The 18,448-nt window shown below is 36.9% G+C and overlaps 1 protein-coding gene across 1 annotated transcript in view; it reads left to right on the forward strand.

The window, feature by feature from the left end:
* Nucleotides 1-18,448, forward strand: part of LOC145990455 (major facilitator superfamily domain-containing protein 6-like) — an 80,910-nt gene that overhangs the window by 48,988 nt on the left and 13,474 nt on the right. Inside the window, exons 9-10 of the mRNA XM_083126147.1 lie at nucleotides 1,592-1,744; nucleotides 14,465-14,640. Of these exons, the coding sequence (XP_082982273.1) occupies nucleotides 1,592-1,744; nucleotides 14,465-14,640 (329 nt within the window). The remainder of the gene's footprint in view (nucleotides 1-1,591; nucleotides 1,745-14,464; nucleotides 14,641-18,448) is intronic.

Below are 18,448 nucleotides of genomic sequence, written 5' to 3' on the forward strand. Positions count from 1 at the left end.
AATCCCGGTCGGGCTTGGTTGTTTGTGAATGTCCATTGATCAATTTCATCATTTCATCACTCATCCCCATCTTCGCAAATTAGCCAAGAGGCACAAAACGCGAAGTAAAATAAACTAAATCAAATCAAATCAATCGAGCAAAGTTCAGTGTAGCATTGCTGAAAGAAAGCAATGAGAAAGCATGACAAAATTTCTCTTATCTACAGAAATTTATTTTTACCCTTTAGATATGCCACATACACAAGTACATTATTTGATATACCAGAGGTGAATGTGCAGTGTTAATCATTCAAAGTAGAAATTTCTTACCAGCAGCAACAGTTTACACCTGTTGTTAAATTTGAATCATACTTCGAAAGCATACTATGTGATTTACATTTAATCCAGTGTGTATGTGATTTATAATTTTTACTTTGGGTAGTAGGAAGAGGGTTGCAATATATTACTGGATTCAGTCAATCTTATGAGTGTGGAAATATCGAAAATTGCAAAGAATTTTAATGGATTCAGGTGATAACAGCAAATGAAAGCCTTATTTGGGTTTCGACTTGATATTATTATTATTATTATTATTATTATTATTATTACAGTTGAGACTGCTTTATGCATAACTCAGTTCTGCGTACTTCTGTTTTATACATAAATTACTGTAGGACCCATCAAAATATAATTAATTAATTTAATTAATTACTTAATTAACTTACTCAAATTAAAAGAAAACAGGTTAATTAATCCTTATTTGTACGTAATGCATTTATACATAATTCGGTGTTATATGTACTAATTTTCATAAAATACAGTTGATTTGCATGTAACCAAGCTACAACAATGTCACAGAAGTATACATTTCTTGTCATTACAAAAACAAATACAAAACAGGATAGGCGGGCATGGCGGTGGTCAGTCTGAAGTTGCAGATGAGAGTGTCACGGTAGTGTCACAGAGAAGGCAAGGAGAGGTGGAATGAAATCAGAGGAGAAACATTTGAAACATTGTTCAGAACATGAGATGCATTTTCTTTTGTATGTAATCGCGATATGAAAGTACACACATTTAAAAGATGCTGACAGCTGACCTTTGTCGTGATCCATAATAAAAACAGAACAACAGTTCCTTCAGTGAATGTTTCAATTGCTACTGGTTGGCCATGGAGAACAGAAAGAGAAAAACTTACATGCTTGACCAGAAAGTAAAATTTATGCAGGAAGTGGAATACAAAACTTTAGAATCAAACTTTTAGATTTGTTAATTTACCACTTCATGACAAAAATAAACTGTATAACATATATATGTTGTTTCTCAAAATAGATAAAATTACAGTGTTTTAATAATGATATGACATGGTATCTAAATCTGCTTTATAAGTAATTCTCAGTTATACATATTATTTTCTCTTCACCTGACATGCATATAACTCAGGTTCAACTGTATTATTATTATTATTATTATTACCATGCACTTACCATTCAAGAGAGGTATCTTAGAAACTGTAATGTGCAATGTTACCAGAATGTTTAAGGTAAATGTTTGTACCATAATTTTCCCTATGAAATAAGTTCTGAAAATGCAACTTACTGCAATTTTTTTGCAGGATATGCCATTGGAAGTTTAACAGGTGGCTTAGCTTACAAGTATGTTGGTCATCAGTTGTCATTTCAGTTGTTTGGAGCAATAGCTGCTGTTTGCGCTGTGATACACCATGCCATGTACATACGTTTTTTCAAGAAGACAATGATTCCAGCAGGTTTGTACTTACTAGTTACCTGAACTTAGCAGTCCTTAATTAACTAGAAATTCAAATATACATCATAGTGATAATAATTTGAATGTAGCTAATTGGAAACTAGGTTAACCCTTGAACAATGGACACCACATTCTAATGGAATTAGAAAGATGATAATAATGTACTTCAAAGACAAAGGAACAGAAATATTAATTAAAATCACAGACTGAAGGATGGGACAAGCTTATACTTTTACGTTTCATTTTTGATATGAGGCTCCAAAAATGTTCATTTCATCATGTTTATTTCGAAAATTTTCATTTCATCACATTTATTTCGAATATTTAATTAAATCAATGTACCAGTTATTTGGTATGTTTTGTACTAAACACATGGCCATGAAGTAAGGCAGGTAGCAGACGTTCAAGCTGTGGCCATGTTGGAGCACAATCCCTTGTGTTCGGAAGTTTAAGACAATGAAAGATCTTTGTTGTAGAGTTGGTCTTTGTAATCCATGTGACACTGACAGATAGTACTTGATCGAAAGGTCAGGGATGTCACAAACGTGGCCCGGAGAGAGTTCAGTCTGATGCTTGAACAAGGCAATGCAGCCCGGTTGTTGTTGCCTCACAGTGCATAGAGACCAGCAACTTTTGTTTCCCTCTTTTGCTTTGCTTTTCTCACATGTGACACCAGTGCAATTCTGCCCAGCCATCTGTTTTCATGGCCGTGCATTTACAGAACTATAATATATAATATAATATATAATATATAATATAATTCCACCAAAATATCTCATTTCAATTTTTCTCCCACACTGCATGGTGGGAAAAACTGATATAATTAATTAAAAGTAAAACCACAATAAACAATTACTGGGAAAATGAATAAAAATCAATTCATTAGTACTGTTTTTATATTTCCCAACTTCAACACAAACATATTAGCACTGGTAATATATATCTGAAATTTTTAAGTTGCTAGTCACATTTTGACTATAATCATGAATGAATAAGGCAAATTGGAAATCCAACACACACATATCCATCATTCTTTATGACATATTCTCAACATCAGATTGCAGGAATATCTCCCCCTTTTCCCAACCATTTACATGACTATCTGCTGTTTATATTTTATATGGACTAAATTATGATGTAAATTACAGGGTGTTTCACTCGCTCTCAGCCCCTGATTTTAGCTTATAAATATCAAACTATTTGTCATAATGTTATGAAATTTGCTATGGATATACCTTAGTGTATGAGGAGCATGGTAATGTCACAGCAAGTGTTGGAAGTGGTCGCCATTAGCATCAATGAAGCCTGCATATGCCTCTCCATGTTACAGAAGATAGTCACAGCATCAATTTCCCACCAAATGCTGTCTTGAAACACCCTGTAGTTTACATTATAATTTAGTCCATATAAAATACAAACAGCAGATAGTCATGAAAAGGGTTGGGAAAAGAGGAAGATATTCTCGCAATCTGATGTTGAAAATGTATCATAAAGAATGATGGATATGTGTGTGTGTTGGATTTCCAATTTGCCTTATGACCAATAGTTTGATTTTTATAAGTGAAAATCAGGGGCCGAGAGCGAGTGAAATACCCTGTACTGTCTGCTCTTTAGAAGCTATCTTCTTGCTTTATATCAGAAGAATGTATTTTATCAACAGTCAACTTGTCTTATAACAGACCGCTATTGATTCAGATAATTGGTTGGTTCGTTATATCTGACAGCCTTAATCTGAATTGAGGTTAGTAGTGACAGAGGAAATAGAAACACATAAGGTAGAAGTAGTTTGATTGATACAGAGTTTTTGATTTAAGCTAACTTTATGCATTGATAGGCTAATTGGTACTGCCATACAGTTTATTAAAGTGATTTTGATTGATGTAGTTTATTTTACTTAGCTTTTCTGCCACATTTGGCTAATCATGAAGATGAGGATGAGCGATGATATGATGAAATTGATGAAGGGACACTCACAAAGAACATCCATGCTGGGATTTGAATTCTGGACCCCTGGCATTGCAGTGTACTGTGCTAACCACTCTGCCATGGATGCTTGCAGCTTTAAGTTGAATCCGAACCACTGTGTGTGCCCCCACCGAGGTATTGATGATTGACCCAGAATATTGCAATGAAATAATAGCAAATGTGGTACAGTATCAAACATAAAATCACTTCTTAGTAGTTTACTGGACCTTGAAAAAGTCAAATATGTGTATGTGCTTGATTTATGTAAACCATACTTTCAATGTCTGCTTTAGAAAAATATGATCAGTGTCACTGGTAATATTCACCTTATCATCCAAAGAAAACTCTTTATGCTTCAACATCTTAATGTTCACTTTTCAAAACTTAACTGACGAGCTCAGGGTAGACAGCCACAGTATATCTTACCTCAAACATGTGTTTCATCATCACCATGCATCACAACCCCACTCCTTGTCCCATGCTGTCTGCCTTCTTCCAATTTAAAATGCATTTGGGGTAGGGGTGGTGATTTAGTTTCACTATAGCTGACTGTCTACTACAACTACATCCAGAGTTGACTCTATTAACACATCGTTGATTTTTCCTGTTTTGTACCATCTGTACCAAGTTACCATCCTCCTCATATATTTTGGTGCGAAGTGCTTGTAGTTCAGTGGCATTGCTAGAAAATTTCATTTGAGTTGGCTCAATGGTGGAGAAAATATTTTCAGGTAGGCCTTTCTCTCTCTCTCTATTTTCTTGTCTTCTTTTCCCTTTCTTTTCCATCACCATATTCCTCTCCATCTCTTTTTATCTCATTTCCTTTCACATCCTCTCCAGTTCTTTTCTCACTGTTATTCTCTTTGTTCCACTCCCATTCATTTCCTCTTATTCTTTCTCTTTTCTATACATTATTCCCTTGTCCCCTTTCTTTGCAATTTGAAAATTTCCAACACATTTATTTGAGTGTGCAGAATGAAGGGCTAGTACCATTTTATGGGTGGCTTGAGCCCACCCTCACCCATCAGGTGGCGACACCTCTGTTAAAATTATCACCAAGTTATTCACAATCACTCTCAAGCAATTATCATAAAATATTTAATTATGTATTTTCCTCCCCAAGGGAATCCTATTCACATCCAGCCTTGGTGTCATGTGCCACCTGACCTTTTTCAATTTGCCCAAGAAAAAATAAATGGAAATGGCTTTATGTATGTAAGCCTTTTATTATTATTTCAGAACTGTTTAACACAATTTCACACTTATACCAGGTGAGGGGTTACAAAAATTCATTGCAAGTAAAGTATTGAACTTACATTAATGAAACCAGTCCAGAATGAATGAGAAATACAAACAGTTTGTGTGTGTATGTTTTGTTAAGCTGAGAGTTCACATTCCTTCCACTAGGGGACACTCACAGCACTAGGTGACACTCATATCACTCACAGTGTTTTGTTCAGTGTTTTGGTCCCCAAGATCAATGGACTTACACTATTTAACTTCTTTTCATGGGGTTTCATCAAAGACAGGGAGGGTATTTATCCCACCGATGAAACGTGATATCTTAGATCTAAGAGAGCATATCATTGCAGTGATAAGACACTATCGACAATCTCATGTTGATGTGAATGTGACAAGATGTAGTCTATCATGTGACAAAAAGTAGATTATCGGTGTGTGTGCAGTGCCGGATCTACAAATCTTGCCCCCCCCTGCAAAATATTACCAATGGCCCCTCTACCTACCCTCTCTCTCTCTCTCTCTCTCTCACACACACACACACACACATACACATGTAGAGGGTGATGTGATATATATATGACACTGTTTTCTCACACCTAGAAAATGCAGTCCTAACTTTTTCCTGATTAAAGATAGGTTGAAGAAACCTCTACCACTGCATTTCTTGTGAAATTCTAGCCTGATTTGAATGTAGTCTGACTGCAATGTGGGAACCCGGGGTGGGTGATCTAAGGTCGGAATTTTTCTGGCTTTGTTGCAGTTTAAAGCTGCTCTATGGTCCACTCAGCCTCAAATCAAATAGTACCCGGGGGTAAAGGTGGTCGCAGCATGTTCCTGATCACATCACCTCCAAGATGGCCGACATCGAAAATATGTAGGGCTCTCATACCCTAAATGTGCCTTCATGGCACGGTGCTATATGCATAGCAAACTTTAACTTTACATTTTCCTGTTGTATTCGTTTCTGCACCCCTGAGTAACTACATTTATTTTTTACATATGCATATACGAACCCTCTACTATGTCAATGGCTGCAGGTTCCCTAAAGGCTTACTTGTCTCCCCCCCGCACTGAGGGATTTTGCAGGTTATAGATCTGGCACTGGGTGTGTGCTGTCACCCACAGTGTGCACATTGAACATTTTTAGGTGTAAAAGGAAACTGTTTTCTTTCCTTGTTTGTTCTGGACTGGTTTCATTAACGTAAATTCAAAACTTTACTCGTAAATTTTTTTTGTAAATCCTCAATTATTTCTGAAACACCCGGTATACGGTGAATTCACTTAGTGCTGAAATAATTTTCTTGTTTCTAAAACATAAAATGTGATTGTGTTGCAGCATGGCGAACAAATTATCATAATCTTATTCTGATCATGATTCTACAGAGCATTCCCTGACATTCGCTACGAGACTCGGTGGCAAGCAGCCCGCTGTCAGCACTTGTCTTTCCCGGTGAATGGGGTTCATGACAGTCGCATGCTACAGTCTGTTTTTTTTTTGCTCTCCCTGCCTTTGCTCTCTTTCCCTTTCTGTTGACATTGCAGACTGATGCCAGTATAATCCTCCCTAGGAAATTGTGTCGTGTCCGTGTGTTGGAGATTGTGGCTTAATATGACACCACAAAAGTTTACATTACAACAAAGGATTTATCTTGTTGAGTGTTACTTCGGAAAGAGGAATTGTGGAGAAGTGCGACGACGTTTTGCAATGAAATTTCCTGGTGTTCCCGTTCCACATAGGACCACTATATTAAACCTCGTAAAAAAGTTTAGAGTAACAGGGTCAGTTCTGAATAAAAGTGGAAAGAAAAATGGGGATATCTAAAAAATAAAGTATACAAAAACAATTCACACACCATCCATGAGTTAAAAGAGAGTATTGTACAAGAAATCGGGAGAATTACAGTAGACAAACTTGCACGTGTAAATGCCAATTTCTTTTGGAGATGCCAGGAATGTGTTGCAGCAGAGGGACATCATTTTCAACACCTTCTGTAGTCAAGGTTAGTACACAATATGAAAACTAATTTTAATAGCTGACTCTAGCGACTGTTGTGGACCCGTTCACCGGGAAAGACAAGCTTGCTGCCGAGTCTCGTAGCGAATGTCAGGGAATGCTCTGTATATCTCACCACATTTCTCTATAAACAGGGATGCGAAATAAATATATGTAAAGTGTGGATTGAAAATTGTTCAACTTCAGGTCCACATGGTGACTTTCAAAAACTTGAAACATACGATGACACATTCTCCATGGACACGCAGGAAAAAATGAGTACAATTGTACATTGATGAGAGATGATGGATGTTCTAGCTATGTTTCTATTACACGAGTGGGCTTTAAGTACAATACAGTTTTCACTAAAACAGAAATCAGCTAGATGCATATGTAACACTTCCATTCCATCTTAAGGCCAGAAATGGATAATTTAGAAATTTAAATATTGTGATATCAAAGAGGTGAAGAAAAAGATAAATTATCATGCTTTATTTTGGGTACCATTATTTAGAAGATATTTTAGGGAGTGGAGGGGAGAGGGTTGAGTTGAATCATTGAAATTATCTCATTTTTTAAAAATTATTTCCTTTAATAGGTAATAAAAATTTCCGAGATGAACATATTTGCGTTCATATATATTTAACCTAATTTCCTGTAAGTGCTAGTGTAATTTATCATTGATTGGCATCGATAATATTCTATGTAAATAATGTTCGTTTTCATAGGGTCGCACTGAGTGCCATGCATGGGACATTTGTGCAGATGACAGAGGGTTAAATATAGTAATGTGTTAATTATACAGTATGTAACATTGTTATTCGTACACATAGAATTTTCGAGGAAAAAATGTCATATCTACTAGTTAATATAATCATTTTCATATGTACCTGGAAATTAATGTTAATGAAGATTTCACCAACAAATGTAAATAAAAATGTATGTTCAAAGTGTATAAACAGAGCATATAATTTGTGTGAAAAGAGAAAAACATGCTGTTTCATGCAACACTGCTATTCGTACAGGCAAGAGTTTCAATCTTCCTCACATACAGCACCACCTCTATTCAGGCGATTTCGTGTAGTTTGCAACTTCGTAACAAGTTTGAACATGCAGGCGCGCTCCCCGTCAAGCAAAATGCTGGTGTAGGTATTGTTGTATGCCTATCGTCTATCTATCAGCGTGTTCAAAATGGGCAAGGTGAAGGAACTTAGTTCCGATCTGAAGGATGTTATTATAAATTTGGCCCTTAGAGGTTATTCGTTAAGGAAAATTGGACAAACAGTCAATAAATCACACTCCACAGTTCAATACATAGTAAACAAATTTTGAGAGGAAGGTTCAACAAAGAATGTGCAGAGAAAACCAAAAGAGAGACAGTTGAATAAACGTGATGAACCCTTTTTTTAAAAAAGAGTGTGGGAAAACCCCCGACTAAGTGTTCCTCAGTTACGACCGTTAGTAGAAAATGTTTCTGGCAAGATGATGTCCAATCAAACTGTCCGACGTGCCTTGTGGAAGCATGGATATCATGGCAGAATACCACGAAAGAGGCTGCATGTATTGCAGGAATAGACTTTCATTCGCGAAAGAGCATATCCACAAGGACCAGGAATTTTGGGATAGTGTCATCTGGTCAGACGAGTCCAAGATTAATATATATACGGGCCAGATGGGATAAATGGGGGTCTGGAGAAAATCAAATAAAGACAATGACCACATTAACATAGTTCCAACAGTTAAACACGGTGGTGGGTCATTAATGATTTGGGGCTGTATGTCGTCCAAAGGTGTTGGTACCATCCAGTTTATTGATGGTATCATGGATGTCTATTTGGACATATTGAAGAACAATGTAAAGCAAAGTTCCCAAAAAATGGACATGCTGCCTATCTACAGAATCCAACAAGACAATGACAGTAAGCATAAGGTGCGAGTTAACATGAATTGGCTAATATGGAATGTGCCCAAACTACTACAAACACCAGCTCAAAGTCCAGACTTAAATCCCATTGAGCATTTATGGGCAATTTTGAAGAGGCGAGTCCATAAAGCAGGCGTCAAGTCCAAACAAGAGTTGAAAACTGTTGTGCAAGCCGAGTGGAATAAATAAGCTCTGAAACATGTCGGAAACTGGTTAATTCTATGAAGAACAGGTGTCAAGCAGTAATTAAAGCCAAAGGATAAGCATCAAAGTATTAGAACTGTCAGTCAATTTGCTCTGAATATACTTTTTTCTTTTATATTATTAAGTGTACGAATAGAAAAGTTGTACAAAAAATGGCATGTTTCTCTTTTAGTTTCATTTAATTTATTATTGTCATTGGTTATACAGAATTTGGGTAAGATTTTATGTTCCTTTCAGATATTAAAGCATTTTCTTTGAAAATCCGTGTGTACGAATAAGAATGTTACATACTGTATTTCTGGTTTATCTCTATTTTAAATTTTCTGAGAGTGATATATAGTTTTGAGGAGAATAATATACCACAATTCTTCTAGAAGTGAGAATACATAAATTCTTCACGAACACAATTGGTTTTGAGTTGGTGTTTTAAGTCCACTTTATGCACAGTAAGGCTAATCGGGACTGGACCTACAGTTTAAAGTGGGATCCGAACCACTTGTGCCTCCACCGGGTATCGAACCCGGGACCCCTTGATTACAAGGCAATGACGCTACCACTGCGCCATGGGAGAGGCCCGAATTTCACGAACACAAGTTTATACAGGATGAGACTGATATTTCACAATTAACATGATATTTTTTTTTTATTTTCTTATAACTGGTGATTGCATTAGAATAATAATGAAAGCGATAAAGACAATGAAAAACTTTAAAGCTCAATAAAGAGTCAAATCTGGTTATGCCTGATTTTCTGTAATTATCACACAGCAGAATAAAAAACTGGGCAAAATCAGCATTAGTGAAGTAACTAAGTTGGTAGAGTAGTGGCATGGTTGTCAGGAGAAATGCTAGGATTCATCTGCTTTCCTACCCACCATGCAAGAACCTGGTCACATTGGCTGGACATTGTTCAAGTGTGTGTTATATATTCAGAGTGAAAGAAAGTGGGACTTCTATTCCATGATAACAGACTGACAATTGTGTATTGTCCCATGTTAACTGGTTTACTGCTTGTAAACCATCATTTTTCCTATTTTAGAAATTACCAGAAAATTGAAGTTGTTGGACTTCTGTTGTTGTTTTACTTGCATACTTGCATCAATGTTTTATTATTATTACTGTAGTTCTTCGAATTGAAGACGCTATCAAATCTAAGGCGCACCTGAATTTTCGCCTCATTTCTTCAGAAAAAAAAAATCTTCGAATTTAAGTTGCAGGAATATGCACAAAGACATTCATATTTTAACCTTTGCGGTGTTTATTTAAACATTTATAGGGTACATGTCTATTTCTTTACAAATTCCTATACGGTACTTTACCTTGCAACATTGGTAACTTCTGTTTTTAACAATTTTTTGTTTATTTAAACATCTATAGTGTACATGTTTATTTGTTTACAAATACGATATACGGTACTTTACCTTGCAACATCGATAACTTCTGTTAAATGCTGCATCGTATGAGTGGCGCTTTTGCTTCTCCATATTTATTTACTGCAAGTGCGTCCCATCAACAAAACCTGACTTCTTCACTCCTCCGGTGGCGGGAGCGCTCTTCTTTCAGTTTCTCATCATTGTGAAATGTCTTTCCTCCCAAAAGGTCCTTTAGTTTTGTGAAGAGATGAAAATCTGAAAGAGCCAGGTCCGGGATGTAGGGTGGATGGTTAAACATTTTTAAAATCATCCATCATTCTTGATCATTCATCAACTGCGCTCACCTGTTCGTCCATAATGACAGACGTTCATCATCATGGACTTTCTCTTTCCCCGAGTTAAAGTTTTGACACCAGCGCTGAACAGACGACTCATCAATAACATTGTATCCATAAACCTCCTTTAATTGACGGTGAATATCACGTGGCCACACATTCCTGGCATTCAGAAATCTGATCACAGCCCTAACTTCAAAAGTGGCAGCGTATTCAATTCTTTTGAACATTGTAAACACTCACAGAAACAATAACTACAATGACAGCGCTATGAAACTTTGCACATACTGAGCAGACAGTCAATTGAAGTCGTTTGACTTTGACCAGTGGCTACTCGCATCACTAGCGCTCCACATGACGTGAACGGGTACTACTTTCCGGATGGCCCTCGTAATATTTTGTTAAGCTATTTTTAACGTGTAGTAACTCACAAGTCCTTTTGTCAGCTGTCATGGATGAAAGATATCTCTATGCTGGGAATTTCTCATTGTTTGTCTGTTTAGCTGTAGCTGAAAAGAAAAGGACATTCTTACAGGTATTCTTGTGAAGGTGGTTCAAAATCTATACATGTAAAATAAACAATGTTATGTGCAGAATAATTCCATGAAAGGTGGAATGTAAACTCTGGAATTTTATTTGTGCTACCACTTGAAGTTAACTTGAATGAGTGAGAAAGTGCTGTGTATTTTTTAAATTTGCACAAATACTTTGCACTAGAGTTTATGTTTGGCCTCACAATAATTATATCTATCAGAATACAGATCTATCTATACTTTCTATACTTTAGTTTTCAGTATGTTCACCCAAAGTAAAAACCACATGTTGAGCCAACGTTGGAACCAAGGCCAAATTATTGTTGTCCAGCAGTATGTTCTTACATTCAACCATTTTCTGTACAGTTGGCTCAACATTGGGCAAACCACTTTTGGTTACTTGGGAAATATTTGCAACAATAAGTTTGAATTAAATTACAAACTCTATTTCAGAGTATGGATCTCGTTTGACATGTGCAAACATGTTTATTCTTTTGAAAATCATGTTACAATATGTAGTCTTCTTTAGGCATAAAGAAAATGAATATTAGAAGGGGCTATAAGGCGATTATTGTGCAGTTATGTACTATAAGTAATTTTCAATATTTTTAGTACAAAATCTGAAATCGAGCGGATGTTATGTTTGAACACAATATTTATCTAACTATGTGCTAACTTTTGAAGTATTATAATCAATGCAAGCATTAGTCAAACACTGTACCATGTGCTCTGAAGCAATCTGTGCTGTTAAACTGAATCAGAGTGTTTGGCATTAGAACCATCAGTGGATTACAATGAAACAGATATTTTGTTTTGGATCATATACATTAAGTGTACCAAATTCCATCGCATACTACATATATTACAATATACCCATATTCTTTTCAATATTCAAGTTACAATAATCTCTCAAATTTGATTTGAATATATAATTGTTTATTTCATAAGAATATTTTTATCATAATACATTATGTTTCAGTGCTTATATGTTCACATTTTTGAGGCAAGATTTTGCAGTATTATGTAATGAAACTTTATATCCTACAGTGATTTACTTTTGAAATCTTCATATAAAATGAATCCAGATGTTTTTAATAACAGTCAAATGAAATAACTGTACAGATGCTCTATTGACATATTTAATTAATATGCTGTGTTTATATATGTTAAAGTTTTGCAGCAAGAATTTGCAATATGTGGCAGATGCCAGGTTTTCTGAAACTTCAAAATTTTGGGTATGTATTCCTTGTAAATAGTGATAATAAATTTACTGCAAGTGTAAATTTTGTCATAATGTATTTGTCAAGTACAAATATTCTGTAGAAATTGATGACAGAAATATCTATTTTTTTTGTGACAGAAGTATATTTAAAACTATTTTTACATACTCATTGCATTTTATTGTCTATATATTATAAATAAAGTTATATGTTTGAGTTTTCTAGTTTTATTTTATTCTTTACTGATAATTTAAATTTTGGGTATGTAGAATTATTTATTCAAGATAAAAAAGAAAAATATTTAACAAACAATTCAGAAAGGGGTATTAATTATACATTCTGTCTTAGGAGTATTGACTCAAGAGGGCTCAGCCAACGAACTTGTAAGAGAGGGAGTGAGTGCAGCTACCTGCCATTTGTGAAGCACGCACTGTTTCTCTCCACCAATTTGCAGTTTTCCATTTCTCTACAAACATGCACGGCTTTGCTCCACAGATTCCTGGAACAGAGTATACATATAAATTGGTTCTACATTTATGCCATGATGAGCCATGGTAGTTCAGTCATTAGGGCGTCTGCCTACCATGCGAGAGACCCGGTAGAGAACCAGCAATTTTTTCACCTGGTCCAGTGGCTCCGGCGCTCATCCAGCATTGTATAAAGTGGGTACCTGGAGGAAATTCTGGGGGGTAAAGGCAGCCAGGGGTGTGATGCTGATCACATCACCCCTACCTTTGGCCGTGATAGAGAAATTGTGGGGTCCTAACTCCACACCCTCTACATGCCTTCATGGCATGGTGCAAATCACAGGGGCGCATTTTACTCTTTTTTACTTTACATTTATGCCATAATTGTTTGTGCTGTTATGAATTCTTCTTCTTCTTTTCTTAACCCTATCAATGAAATGGCAGTCAATTTTGTTCACTGGTACTGTGGTGCTAGTACTAATCACTGATATAACACATTATTGGGATATTGATGCTGTTAGCAGATATAACTCTTCAAATACTCAAAAATTGTGAAATCTGCATCTTTAGAATTAAGTCTATTTCAAAACAACATCAAGGTAAAAATACACTATGTATGCCAACTTGTAGGTGAACACATGTACTAACACCAGGAAATGAAAAAAAATTTGGGGCCTCATCCCATTTTCGAGAAAATAATTTTTAAAATATTAAGAAATGTCAATGTAAATTACACTGTGCGACTATGAAAATTGCCGCAGAACAAAAACATGTGATTCCTATGGAGTTTAGTGCCCTGATGACGATAGTGAAAACCGTTTTTCACTATCACCTAAACATTTCTCTGGAAACACAATTTTATCAGCGCATGACTGCATGTTATTGTTGTCGCGGCGCTTATCAACCCAGTCTGTTACTAGGGCTCGACAGTGCATAGGAGTAGGGGTGGAGAGGGAAGGGATAGATAGCCACTTGGTTGAGGTATAGTGGAGTTGCAGTTATTTGCATCAGTCAGTTGCTAGTGGGATCAAGCAGTGTCTGTTCCTGCCGTGTGTGTTGTGCAAATCCCCTAATGTGAAGAATACTGTTTATGCGTGTTCGCGTGTTTCTTGTGTTCAGCGATGTCTAGGATGTGTGTTAATTCACCAAACCTTTTCTGTTGTGTGTGTGGTGAGTTTACGACGAAGTCCCAAAGACATCCCATTTTCTCGCTCTCAAAAAGGCATACGAGTTGTATTTTGAATTAAATGTAGATGAGGGTAAGTGTTGGGCACCACAGAACTGTTGCTCACGTTGCTCCCGCTATTTAAGAGGTTGGTTGCATCGAAACCACCCATCTATGCCATTTGCCGTACCACAGTTGTGGAAGAAACCTAGAGACCACATAACGGATTGCTACTTTTGTTTAACGAAAGTAACAGGAATCTCAAGTAAATCAAAACACACAATTTCATATCCCAATTTAGAATCTGCAATGCGCCCAGTTCTGCATTCTGATTCTCTCCCAGTTCCAAAACCACCAGTGGAATGGACACCGGAATATGAAACAGACGATGGTAGTGATCACGAAGATCTTGATTACATACCATCTACATCACAGCCCCAACCACAGCCATTGTCACAGGTAGAATTGAACGATCTTGTAAGAGATCTAAATATTTCAAAAAGGGAAGCAAAATCACTTGGGTCTCGTCTTCAAGAAAAAAAAACCCTGCTACAACCAAACACTAGTATATCATTCCGTAAACGACAGCTTGGTCATTCCACTTTTTTCTCAATGGCAGAGAGTCTGTTATTGTAATGACTTAAATGGGCTGCTTACAGAATTTGGAATGATTCACAATCCGGAAAAATGAAAGCCTATTCATAGATTCCTCAAAAACTAGTCTCAAAGCTGTTCTCTTGCTTAACGGAAACGAGAAATCTTCGATACCAGTGACCCATTCCGTTCAGTTAAAAGAAACCTACGAGAACATGAGACTACTTCTGAAGTATATTGGCTATTCGAGCCACAAATGGAAAATCTGTGGTGATCAGAAAGTTCTGGGGCTTGTGCTGGGAATGCAGACTGGTTACACAAAATATTGCTGTTTTTTGTGTCACTGGGACAGTAGGGCAAGGAAAGACCATTATGTAGTTAAACAGTGGCTATTGAAAGCTTTAATCCGGGTGAAAAAATGTGTCGCATGTTGACAAACACAGTGTGCTGTTACCACCGCTCCATCTGAAATTGGGCTTCATGAAGAATTTTGTGAAAGCAATGGCCAAAGTTGGCAGGGGTTTTCAATTTTTACTGTCCAAATTTCCTGTGACTAGTACTGAAAAATTAAAGAAGGTATTTTCAATGGGCCTCAGATTCCTGGATTGATGAAAGACATAACCTTTGAAGAGTTGCTGACAGATACTGAGAATGCAGCTTGTCTTGTCTTCAAAGATGTATGCAACAATTTGTTGGGTAACGTCAGGTCTGACAATTACAGGGAACTGACGGAACACATGCTGGATTGTTACAAGGCTATGGGGTGCAACCACCGCTCCATCTGAAATTGGGCTTCATGAAGAATTTTGTGAAAGCAATGGCCAAAGTTGGCAGGGGTTTTCAATTTTTACTATCCAAATTTCCTGTGACTAGTACTGAAAAATTAAAGAAGGTATTTTCAATGGGCCTCAGATTCCTGGATTGATGAAAGACATAACCTTTGAAGAGTTGCTGACAGATACTGAGAATGCAGCTTGTCTTGTCTTTAAAGATGTATGCAACAATTTCTTGGGTAACGTCAGGTCTGACAATTACAGGGAACTGACGGAACACATGCTGGACTGTTACAAGGCTATGGGGTGCAACATGTTTTTGAAAATACATTTCCTGCATTCTCATTTGGATTTTTCCCGCCTAATCTTGGAGATATGAGTGACCAACATGGTGAGCGATTTCACGAAGATATCGCTGACATGGAATGACGATATATGGGAAGGTGGTCACCAAACCATTTGGCAGATTACTGCTAGACACTCCTACAAGAAGTTTCACCATCCACCCACAAACGGAAAGTTTCCAGGACACGTTTCTAACTTGTAGGTACATTTGAAGCTTTTTGCAGATTTCTTGTACCTTTCTTTTATGTTTTGTAATACAAACAATTATTTTTGTTCCATGATCTGGTATTTAATCCAGCTATAGGATCCTCCTGTACTGTAATGAAGTAGTTTCAAAGACTCGCGAAAGTTGCTACTTTGTTTTTCATGAATTACAATATATAGCTCACTATATGAAATATGGGCTAAGTGGTACATGTGGCATATCTTTTCCAGAAAAATTGGTACGTGATGGAACATTTCTGATTTCATTTTTGTAATCAGCATATTTGATTTAGTAAAGAACACCTTCTTTCATCTCGCGGCAAGACACAAAGTTCAAATTTGTTGCACTGTGTCATCAGACTTCCTCCCATATCGGAAAGTGGAACAGACCTTTCTCCTTCCTTTCTTTGTTCCAAATGGAACAGTCCATGGCTTGACAAGTTTGTGGGACATTTCTCATTTTCCTTTCTTTCATGGATAGCGTAGTGGACACCTTCTATTAAAGGTGTCCATGGTCCTGGTTTGATGCAAGGTTGAGGTACAAGTTGTTCGGGTCCCACTTTGAAGTGCAGGTCCCAGTCCTAATTATCCTTTCTGTGCATATAGTGGGCTTAGAAACGATGCTGTACCAACCTCTACAGGGTGTCTCAATAGTAATAGCGCAATCTGACACAGGTGAAAGTACACAATAATAGAAGCAAAAAAGTCTCAGGTAAACATGGGTCTGCAAGGGAGCCCTTTTCGAGATAATCGCGAATGTGTAGGTGACTTCATTGTTTGTAAACATCTTTCTAGTTGGTAAAATGCTAATAATGTGTGCGAATGTGTGGGTACAAGCCGTCACTGACTTCAGTGTTTGTAAACGTCATCCTAGTTGGTAAATTACCAATAATACAGTATGGAAAATCAGGAGATCTCATTGCTTTTATTGAACATTCTACTTACTTTAACAAGGAATACAGCACTACTTTACTAGTATGTATGTTCTACGTTACAATTACTGTGCACTCATACCTGTTAAAGGAGGTGTTCAAAGTGTCGTCCTTCCATCTGGATGCAATACTGTACGCGATTTTGCATTGAGTTTCAAATTCTTTTTGAACACCCTCGGATAATTTTGGAATTGGTCACAAGCATGTACAATTCTCTATACTGATTGTATCCATCCTGTTTGATTACAACGCCACCTCTCGTAAATGTTCTGTTTTGTAAACAAAAAGCAAACCTCAGAACGCACAAGGAGTAAAGCACTCGGTGTTTACAAAATGCAATCCGTGATGGCTTCTAAGCACACATTCGCACACATTATTAGCATTTTACCAAGTGGGACGACATTTACAAGCAATGAAGTCAGTGCCGGCCTGTAACCACACGTTCACAATTATCTTGAAAATGGTTCGTTTGCAGACCCATGTTTACTGAGACTTTTTTGCTTCTATTATCGTGTTCTTTCACCTGTGTCAGTTTGTGCTATTACTTATGAGACACCCTGTATATACAAGGACTTTTGAAAGGGAGGGGGGACCTATACATTGTTTAGCAGCCAGCCATCTTTTTTCCATCTTGCATCATCCTTCACATAGAGCACCGCTTCAATGTTCACTTTGCATGCTTTTTTGGAATGCTTATTGTAAATCTCGTCAAGTTCTGTCAGGCGGGAGAACTGATCACTTTTGAAGGCTTGTCTGCACCACAATTCAAAGAAAACCAAGCACATTTGGAGTAACCCATTATGCTTGCAAGGTGAAGTTCCCGAAAATATAAATTTGTGTCTGATGTTTTAAAATTGCTTTAAAACAATTGCCAAGATGATAACAAAAGCACGTTGGTTATTTGCAATAACAATATTAAATATGATGGAAATATCATAAGCCTGCTATTTCCTATAGGCCTATTTGAAATTGATTGCTTGCTATTAAGTTATTTTACATTGCTTTTCTACCACTTTTGGCTAATCGCGACAATGAGAATGAGTGATGATGATATGAAATTATTGAAGCGACATTCACAAAGAACAATCGTCCCCAGACCGGGATTCAAACCCGAGACCCCTGGCATCGTGGCATGCTGTGGTAACCACTCCACCACAAAAGGTCCGCCCCTAGGCCTACCTTAACTGAAATTAGTTTATTTTGGGAATCTCGCACAACCAGCATAGTGTTACAAGTACAAACTTTCACAACTAAGTTATGTTCTCTTTGGTAAAAGAATACAAAATATTTTACAAATATACTCTTATCACAATCATGCCCAAAGTGGGGTGATCATAACCCCTCTTTGGCCAAGTAAGAAGAATGTCAAAGGCAAGAAAAGATGGAAAAAAGTTAGCTGACTGCTAAAAATGTATAAGTCCCCCCTCCCTTTCGAAA

The sequence above is a fragment of the Lepisma saccharinum genome, chromosome 7 (genome assembly GCF_977018435.1).
Source record: "Lepisma saccharinum chromosome 7, izLepSacc3.1, whole genome shotgun sequence".
Classification (NCBI taxonomy): domain Eukaryota; kingdom Metazoa; phylum Arthropoda; class Insecta; order Zygentoma; family Lepismatidae; genus Lepisma; species Lepisma saccharinum.